Genomic DNA, 10328 nt, shown 5'->3' on the forward strand with positions numbered 1-10328 from the left:
CCCCTTAGGGTTGGCCGGCCAAGCTTGGTGGAGTCCCTCCGGGACTCCGCCTTCCATAGTGATTTCTTCCGAACTTTTCTAGAACCTTCTAGAACCTGCCATAAATGCACCGGATCATTTCCAAACTTGGAATATGACTTCCTATATGTGACGCCCCAAAACCGGTACCATGAGGATCCCAGCGAACCCGCCGAAATCCGCACGATATCGATTCTAGGAGACGCACCACCAAGCGCCTCGTACACGCCGAAGCATGCACGCGATGCGGGTGGAATCAATCACGAGCAGTAACATTACAACAGGATTACAATAGAGCCCACAAGATACAGATATATTACAACAACGACTCCAACGAGTCAAGATACAAATATACAATACAAAGATCCAAATCATACAGAAGATCAAATACATCCGAGTAGGGACAAGATACAAATTTGGACTAAGAGTCCTGAAGATAACTAGTGGCGTCCATAACCCTGCCCAGGCCAAGCCGGAAGGGTAACCTTGCTAGCGTCGTCTTCATCGAACATATCTTCATACCTGCCCGGTTATATCCCGTAGAAGCAGCAATAAGTACGGGTTCGTACTTAACAAGACTTCAAGACGTATAAGCATTCGTCAACCAGTCGTCCTTTGTACTTGAGGCACGCAGGGGACTTAGAGGACGCAAGAGGAACGTCATAGGCAATATGGTGGGGTTAAGCGGCAGCGCGCAAGCACTAAAAACCTATAGAGACACTCTACAACAGCCGTCTATCAGAGAAGGTGAGAGAGCGTAACTAACAGTTCTATACTCTGCAAACATAACTCAGCCGATGTGTTCCCCCCTCGCAAGGAGGTACTTACAAGGGCACTCACACGGTTGACAAGTTTTAACCAGTTATTATTTAAGTTGTTCTTTCTTACTATGCAAGTTATTAGTATGGAAACAACAGGTGTAAGTTGTCTATGGTCGAGTCATACAGCTCCAAGTCGTCCATAACCGCGGACGCGGCTTATCGATAAGATTGTAACCCTGCAGGGGTGCCCAAATGTGCCCACACGCACGATCAACCCACTTGCGACAGGTGGATATAACGACTCGCACTCTCCTTCACGACAACAATGTCCAGGAAGCCACCTAACCAAGTTAAACCCGAATCGAAGTCCGGCCGTATCTCCGAAACGGACCTAGCTATTGCGTGCACGGCTTCCGAGGGTCAAAACACACACAGGGGCGAATGACCCGCTTCAGCATGCGATAAACGCTCAGGCCGCAAACCTATACGTGCATACCAGAAACAAGGGATACAAGGCACCCAGGGGCTTCCCAAAGTAAATAAGTAACAGTGGCATGCACGCAACAACAAATGGTAAAACAGTACGAAACTAGTTGTGGCCACTGGACAAAGCTGTAGATTCCGGCAGTGGTCGAGGGGAGACCCAGAAACATACCCACGTGTGGTTAGAGCGCTCAGTCTCGGAACAGATAACAAGAACTCGGGGTCCTAAGATATTTAGGAAACACAAGTGAGCCGTCACAAAACGAGCAGCTGACCCACCGATGCCTCCGCTAAACGAATATCAACAACTAAAGTAACCATGATTCTTCCCAACATATAACCCGATAAGATAACAATAACGGTAACATGGTAAAACAGCACTAGCATGCACTACGACTCGCAAGGGCAGACTCGATAACCAAACAATAGCCGTAGGAGGTGGTGGTGGCAATATGGGCTGCTTGAGGTAACAAGTGGAAAGGACACGTGACAAGAACGCAACTTAAGGATAGCATGAGGGAGAAAGCAAAATAAAATAGGTGAGCGACTTCTGCAGGGGCAGAAGTATAGGGGAAAATGCTTGCCTGTTAAAGCTTGCCGAGAAACATCCGGAGGACTTGTCGTATCTCACATCACCACTTCGCGATCCTATCCGGGAAGAAGCAAATGCTGGAGCGCACACAACGTATGCAAGTCTTACTACTACGGATAAAGAAGATCCAGCATGATCAAGATGATATGCATGACAGGGCAGCGATGATGCGATGCACTTATCCAAATTAAGCGGGATCGGAACCCGACAAACAAATTAGGTTGGAGTTGTATTTCTACCGACAATTTAAGTGTTGGTTAGCATGGCAAACATGGCAGGGGTGAGCTACATCAAATTTAAACGGAGCGGGGAAAACCCTAGTTGAAAATCCGAAATACTCCGCATATTATGTGAGGTGAAATGCACAAACTATCACGCGCGACATGATGCGAGATGCAAACAGATGAATGAATGGCATATTCATGTTCCTTGTATTTTTCTGATCAACTTTCATATATAAAACATTTTATTTCGAGTTACGGTTTGAGAGATATGATTTTTGCAAGATCTGAACAAAAATAAAAGAAAGGACGAGCCGGGCCGGACCTGCACTGTCCTGGGCCGGATCTGATCTGTGTCGACGACGGGAACTTCGGGCCGCGCGGGCGTTGGCTGCGCCGGAAGAAAAGACGGGCCGAGGCCCAACTGGTGGCGGATCTGATAGAAAAAGGGACAGAAAAAGGCTGGATTAAATCCAGTGCGTTGGTGATTTGAACTTGGATCTTGCACGTACAGGAGCAAGGGACAAACCAGCTGAGCTGCGCTGCTCTTGTTGATTTTGGTACGGCTCTGCATAAACTGAATCCAGCCACGAGATCTGAAGCAACAAAAGAGGAAAAAGGCTGGATTTAGCTGTAACATTGAGGATTCGAACTCACGATCTGCAGATCAAGGTCCAAGGAAACAACCACTGGGCTGCAGTAGCTGATGTTGATTATGAGGAGGCACACAACGTTTTAACCCAAAACGAAGCGAAGATCTGGGACATACACATCCATGGCGGAAGGCTCTGGTCGGAGGAGGATTTGATGGTTGGGGCGAACCAGAAGAAACGAAATGGCGTCGGAGGTGCGGACGAACATGAGGAACCCGGTGGTGTGCTCGGTTTGGCTGGAGGAAGACGAGGGCGGCCGGAATTGAAGAAGAAAGGCGACGTCCGGCTCGTGAGAAACGGCGAATTGGCGAAGATTGAAGGCCTCCCGGATCGATTCCTTGGACGAGGTGGAAGAGGAGAATAAGGCGGAGCCGCCGGTGGTCGTAGATCGACGAGGGGCAGCCCGTAGCGGCGGCGCCATGGCGGGGAGGAGGTGTACTGTGGGGTTTCTCCCCTGTGTTGCTCACAGAGAGAAGAGGGAAGATGAGGAAAAGAGGAGGGAGTGGCGGCGGCCAGATGGAGGAAGAGGAGAGGCGAGCTAGGGTTTGGGAGGGATTAAAAGGCGAGGAGGAGTGGTTGAGGTGCGGTGGTGGGGAGGACCACGGCATCCTCCTCACGCCATCTGCGTGCTCACCTTTGGAGATGACGACAACGAGGAAAAAGGTGAGGGGTCGAAGGGGTACGGGCCAGGTTGGGCTAAGAAGAGAGGATGGGCCGGAGGGAGATGGGGCTGGCTAGGGCCAGTTCGGGCTGGGCTGCTCCTTGAGAAGAGAGGAAGAAAAGGGCCATGGAGAGAGAGGGAGCCCACGAGAGGGGTTTTGTTTTTCTATTAAAAAAAAACTGGATTGAAAACTTTCAAACAACAGTTTGAATTTTTGAAAGCAAAGTTGGAGAGGAAAATAAAATAAGAGCCAAATATTTTATAGCAAAATAGAAATATAGTTTTATTTAGGGTTTTGTTAAATGAAACGGAAAGAGGAGGTTTATTATTATATAAACCATATGAGAGGGAAAACAAAATAATTAGGGTTTATAAAATAAATTTTATTTTATTTTGTGAAACCATGGATGATATGATGCATATGCCATGATGATGCATAAAATAAAAGAACAGATAAAATCTAATAGGGGTACTACCCGGGCCGTTACAATCGACACCACTAACAAGGAACCTCGCCCCGAGGTTCCACGTCAACCTAAGGGGGAGTTGGTTAAACTATCGAGTCTTCTTGTACCATGCTGACAATCACCCGTCCTCGGCGTGGAACCTTCTTTTGTTGAGGTGTTGATCTTCTCGACACCACTAACAAGAGTTGTTACTCCATGTAGAACAGTCGACACCACTAACAAGGAGTCGTTGTTCCGTCGATGATGATCTGCTTCTGTCGGAACCTCCGAAGATCGGACCTAATAGGTGAGGGCAAAGATCGTCCAACCCACGTCGAAACTTAAGACTCAGAGAACTCAGATAAGAAAGAGGACTCAAAACTCGCATAGGTAAGATGAGAAAGAATATAGCTAAGAAGAAAAATCAGAGCTAATCGGAACTATCCAACGAGTTTTCAGAAAATAGTTTGGACACTCTAAACTCAACGACCGTTGGCAAGGTTATCCTACAGGCTGGACTAGTGGGGTACCGTCAACCTGATGCTCTGATACCAACTTGTGACGCCCCAAAACCGGTACCATGAGGATCCCAGCGAACCCGCCGAAATCCGCACGATATCGATTCTAGGAGACGCACCACCAAGCGCCTCGTACACGCCGAAGCATGCACGCGATGCGGGTGGAATCAATCACGAGCAATAACATTACAACAGGATTACAATAGAGCCCACAAGATACAGATATATTACAACAACGACTCCAACGAGTCAAGATACAAATATACAATACAAAGATCCAAATCATACAGAAGATCAAATACATCCGAGTAGGGACAAGATACAAATTTGGACTAAGAGTCCTGAAGATAACTAGTGGCGTCCATAACCCTGCCCAGGCCAAGCCGGAAGGGTAACCTTGTTAGCGTCGTCTTCATCGAACATATCTTCATACCTGCCCGGTTATATCCCGTAGAAGCAGCAATAAGTACGGGTTCGTACTTAACAAGACTTCAAGACGTATAAGCATTCGTCAACCAGTCGTCCTTTGTACTTGAGGCACGCAGGGGACTTAGAGGACGCAAGAGGAACGTCATAGGCAATATGGTGGGGTTAAGCGGCAGCGCGCAAGCACTAAAAACCTATAGAGACACTCTACAACAGCCGTCTATCAGAGAAGGTGAGAGAGCGTAACTAACAGTTCTATACTCTGCAAACATAACTCAGCCGATGTGTTCCCCCCTCGCAAGGAGGTACTTACAAGGGCACTCACACGGTTGACAAGTTTTAACCAGTTATTATTTAAGTTGTTCTTTCTTACTATGCAAGTTATTAGTATGGAAACAACAGGTGTAAGTTGTCTATGGTCGAGTCATACAGCTCCAAGTCGTCCATAACCGCGGACGCGGCTTATCGATAAGATTGTAACCCTGCAGGGGTGCCCAAATGTGCCCACACGCACGATCAACCCACTTGCGACAGGTGGATATAACGACTCGCACTCTCCTTCACGACAACAATGTCCAGGAAGCCACCTAACCAAGTTAAACCCGAATCGAAGTCCGGCCGTATCTCCGAAACGGACCTAGCTATTGCGTGCACGGCTTCCGAGGGTCAAAACACACACAGGGGCGAATGACCCGCTTCAGCATGCGATAAACGCTCAGGCCGCAAACCTATACGTGCATACCAGAAACAAGGGATACAAGGCACCCAGGGGCTTCCCAAAGTAAATAAGTAACAGGCTGGCATGCACGCAAACAACAAATGGTAAAACAGTACGAAACTAGTTGTGGCCACTGGACAAAGCTGTAGATTCCGGCAGTGGTCGAGGGGAGACCCAGAAACATACCCACGTGTGGTTAGAGCGCTCTCTCTCGGAACAGATAACAAGAACTCGGGGTCCTAGGATATTTAGGAAACACAAGTGAGCCGTCACAAAACGAGCAGCTGACCCACCGATGCCTCCGCTAAACGAATATCAACAACTAAAGTAACCATGATTCTTCCCAACATATAACCCGATAAGATAACAATAACGGTAACATGGTAAAACAGCACTAGCATGCACTACGACTCGCAAGGGCAGACTCGATAACCAAACAATAGCCGTAGGAGGTGGTGGTGGCAATATGGGCTGCTTGAGGTAACAAGTGGAAAGGACACGTGACAAGAACGCAACTTAAGGATAGCATGAGGGAGAAAGCAAAATAAAATAGGTGAGCGACTTCTGCAGGGGCAGAAGTATAGGGGAAAATGCTTGCCTGTTAAAGCTTGCCGAGAAACATCCGGAGGACTTGTCGTATCTCACATCACCACTTCGCGATCCTATCCGGGAAGAAGCAAATGCTGGAGCGCACACAACGTATGCAAGTCTTACTACTACGGATAAAGAAGATCCAGCATGATCAAGATGATATGCATGACAGGGCAGCGATGATGCGATGCACTTATCCAAATTAAGCGGGATCGGAACCCGACAAACAAATTAGGTTGGAGTTGTATTTCTACCGACAATTTAAGTGTTGGTTAGCATGGCAAACATGGCAGGGGTGAGCTACATCAAATTTAAACGGAGCGGGGAAAACCCTAGTTGAAAATCCGAAATACTCCGCATATTATGTGAGGTGAAATGCACAAACTATCACGCGCGACATGATGCGAGATGCAAACAGATGAATGAATGGCATATTCATGTTCCTTGTATTTTTCTGATCAACTTTCATATATAAAACATTTTATTTCGAGTTACGGTTTGAGAGATATGATTTTTGCAAGATCTGAACAAAAATAAAAGAAAGGACGAGCCGGGCCGGACCTGCACTGTCCTGGGCCGGATCTGATCTGTGTCGACGACGGGAACTTCGGGCCGCGCGGGCGTTGGCTGCGCCGGAAGAAAAGACGGGCCGAGGCCCAACTGGTGGCGGATCTGATAGAAAAAGGGACAGAAAAAGGCTGGATTAAATCCAGTGCGTTGGTGATTTGAACTTGGATCTTGCACGTACAGGAGCAAGGGACAAACCAGCTGAGCTGCGCTGCTCTTGTTGATTTTGGTACGGCTCTGCATAAACTGAATCCAGCCACGAGATCTGAAGCAACAAAAGAGGAAAAAGGCTGGATTTAGCTGTAACATTGAGGATTCGAACTCACGATCTGCAGATCAAGGTCCAAGGAAACAACCACTGGGCTGCAGTAGCTGATGTTGATTATGAGGAGGCACACAACGTTTTAACCCAAAACGAAGCGAAGATCTGGGACATACACATCCATGGCGGAAGGCTCTGGTCGGAGGAGGATTTGATGGTTGGGGCGAACCAGAAGAAACGAAATGGCGTCGGAGGTGCGGACGAACATGAGGAACCCGGTGGTGTGCTCGGTTTGGCTGGAGGAAGACGAGGGCGGCCGGAATTGAAGAAGAAAGGCGATGTCCGGCTCGTGAGAAACGGCGAATTGGCGAAGATTGAAGGCCTCCCGGATCGATTCCTTGGACGAGGTGGAAGAGGAGAATAAGGCGGAGCCGCCGGTGGTCGTAGATCGACGAGGGGCAGCCCGTAGCGGCGGCGCCATGGCGGGGAGGAGGTGTACTGTGGGGTTTCTCCCCTGTGTTGCTCACAGAGAGAAGAGGGAAGATGAGGAAAAGAGGAGGGAGTGGCGGCGGCCAGATGGAGGAAGAGGAGAGGCGAGCTAGGGTTTGGGAGGGATTAAAAGGCGAGGAGGAGTGGTTGAGGTGCGGTGGTGGGGAGGACCACGGCATCCTCCTCACGCCATCTGCGTGCTCACCTTTGGAGATGACGACAACGAGGAAAAAGGTGAGGGGTCGAAGGGGTACGGGCCAGGTTGGGCTAAGAAGAGAGGATGGGCCGGAGGGAGATGGGGCTGGCTAGGGCCAGTTCGGGCTGGGCTGCTCCTTGAGAAGAGAGGAAGAAAAGGGCCATGGAGAGAGAGGGAGCCCACGAGAGGGGTTTTGTTTTTCTATTAAAAAAAAACTGGATTGAAAACTTTCAAACAACAGTTTGAATTTTTGAAAGCAAAGTTGGAGAGGAAAATAAAATAAGAGCCAAATATTTTATAGCAAAATAGAAATATAGTTTTATTTAGGGTTTTGTTAAATGAAACGGAAAGAGGAGGTTTATTATTATATAAACCATATGAGAGGGAAAACAAAATAATTAGGGTTTATAAAATAAATTTTATTTTATTTTGTGAAACCATGGATGATATGATGCATATGCCATGATGATGCATAAAATAAAAGAACAGATAAAATCTAATAGGGGTACTACCCGGGCCGTTACACTATATATGAATCTTATTCCCCGGACCATTCCGGACCTCCTCGTGATGTCCTGGATCCCATCCGAGACTCCGAACAAAACTTCGAACTCCATTCCATATTCCATATCTACTTAAACGACATCAAACCTTAAGTGTGTCACCCTACGGTTCGCGAACTACGCAGACATGGTTGAGACTTCTCTCTGACCAATAACCAATAGCGGGATCTGGAGATCCATAATGGCTCCCACATATTCAACGATGACTTTAGTGATCGACTGAACCATTTACATATGATACCGATTCCCTTTGTCACGCGATATTTTACTTGTCCGAGGTTTGATCATCGGTATCTCTATACCTTGTTCAACCTCGTCTCCTAACAAGTACTCTTTACTCGTACCGTGGTATGTGGTCTCTTATGAACCATTCATATGCTTGCAAGCTAATTAGACGACATTCCACCGAGAGGGCCCAGAGTATATCTATCCGTCATCGGGATGGACAAATCCCACTGTTGATCCATATGCCTCAACTCATACTTTCCGGATACTTAATCCCACCTTTATAACCACCCATTTACGCAGTGGCGTTTGATGTAATCAAAGTACCATTCCGGTATAAGTGATTTACATGATCTCATGGTCGAAAGGACTAGGTAACTATGTATCGAAAGCTTATAGCAAATAACTTAATGATGTGATCTTATGCTACGCTTTATTGGGTGTGTCCATTACATCATTCACATAATGACATAACCTTTGTTATTAATAACATCCAATGTTCATGATCATGAAACTATGATCATCTATTAATCAACAAGCTTGTTATACAAGAGGCTTACTAGGGACTCCTTGTTGTTTACATAACACACATGTATCAATGTTTCGGTTAATACAATTATAGCATGGTATGTAAACATTATCATAAACACAAAGATATATTATAATAACCATTTATTATTGCCTCTTGGGCATATCTCCAACAGTCTCCCACTTGCACTAGAGTCAATAATCTAGTTTACATATGTAAAGATATAACACCTTGGCCTTCCGGTGCTTTATCATGTTTTGCTCACGGGAGAAGTTTTAGTCAACAGATCTGACATGCTCAGAAACGTATGTATTTTGCAATTCATTTGCGTCTCAACGCATCACTCATTTTCCAAAAGAGTCGGCATTAAATATGTTTGGTCTTTCGGTGGAACTTTAATTCCGCGGTCTGAAATATGTCACTAATATTGTCACACACAATATAGCTTCAAAGTTCTGACACTATCGGAACTACACCAAGTTCTCAAAGAACCTCTTGACTTAACATCCTCAGTCATTGTTAAAACAATGACATACTCTGCCTTCATTTGTAGAATCCGTCACAATATTTAGAGTTCATCTAAATCTAGCATAGACAACTTCTAGCTCATTGTGCTACCTTTTAAAACAACACTTAGCCTAATTTGAGATTGAAATTTATTTTTATATGTGATCAAACTAATATTGGTGCAACACTTTACAGCGATTTGTTTGTTATTACCCCATACAAAACTATATATATATCCTTAGTTCTTCTAAAGTACTCAAGGATATTCTTACTGTCGTCCAATGATCATCACATGAATCATTCTGGTACATGCTCATAACACTTCAGAGCACAGGACATCTGATTGTGTACATATTATTCGTGATCTATAATCACTCATGTGTTTTTACTCATTGAGTGTAAGATAAACTCAAGTCTTGTTAAAACTTCACATGACAAGAACATTTTCTTAATATTTCTATATTGAACTATTTCAATATCCATTCTATGTACTTTGACTTAAACTTATTATGTGTTTTAATCTATCTTCATAGATCTTGACACTAAATTTGTTTCAGTCCATATCCTTTCATTTAATTTCTCAATGAAACCTTTTTAATCAAGTATATAATTACATCATTTATAACCAACTATATGTCATCTACATAAAGTTTTATAAATATGTCTCAGCGCTCCCACTTAATTTCATTCGGTGAAGATTACAACTCCGCGATACTTACTTCATCCAATTGAAGTTTGTATACCTATCTAGTATTCCACGGACCAGCAAAACTCTTGGTTGTATCTTGTATACACCTTTAATACATACTTCTGATAAGTAATGTATTTTGCCATCCTACTAGCATAATCCACATAGACTATAAGCATTGCTACGGAAGATCTAATCTTATCGTAGTCAACTC

At 45.4% G+C, this 10328-nt stretch overlaps 1 protein-coding gene across 5 annotated transcripts; it reads right to left on the minus strand.

Annotated features, from left to right (window-relative positions):
• Positions 1–288: 288 nt before the first annotated feature.
• LOC127314077 (uncharacterized) lies at positions 289–7763 on the minus strand. 5 transcript variants are annotated; one of them, XM_071820039.1, is made up of 6 exons: positions 7094–7757; positions 6854–6920; positions 6650–6760; positions 2401–2511; positions 1847–1931; positions 289–540 (listed from the first exon to the last, which is right to left on the minus strand). In XM_071820039.1, the coding sequence occupies exons 1-5, from the start codon at positions 7396–7398 to the stop codon at positions 1911–1913; spliced, it is 615 nt and encodes a 204-aa protein (XP_071676140.1). In that variant the 5' UTR covers positions 7399–7757; the 3' UTR covers positions 289–540; positions 1847–1910. The 5 variants fall into 5 exon arrangements, 3 of the variants coding, with proteins under 3 accessions (XP_071676140.1, XP_051200507.2, XP_071676142.1); XR_011745125.1 differs by lacking the exons at positions 6650–6760; positions 6854–6920; positions 7094–7757 and adding exons at positions 2605–2671; positions 2733–3451; XR_011745124.1 differs by lacking the exons at positions 6650–6760; positions 6854–6920; positions 7094–7757 and adding exons at positions 2605–2671; positions 2763–3445.
• Between the last annotated feature and the right edge of the window lie 2565 nt (positions 7764–10328).

Source organism: Lolium perenne, chromosome 1 (genome assembly GCF_019359855.2).
Source record: "Lolium perenne isolate Kyuss_39 chromosome 1, Kyuss_2.0, whole genome shotgun sequence".
In the NCBI taxonomy this organism is placed as follows: Eukaryota; Viridiplantae; Streptophyta; class Magnoliopsida; order Poales; family Poaceae; genus Lolium; species Lolium perenne.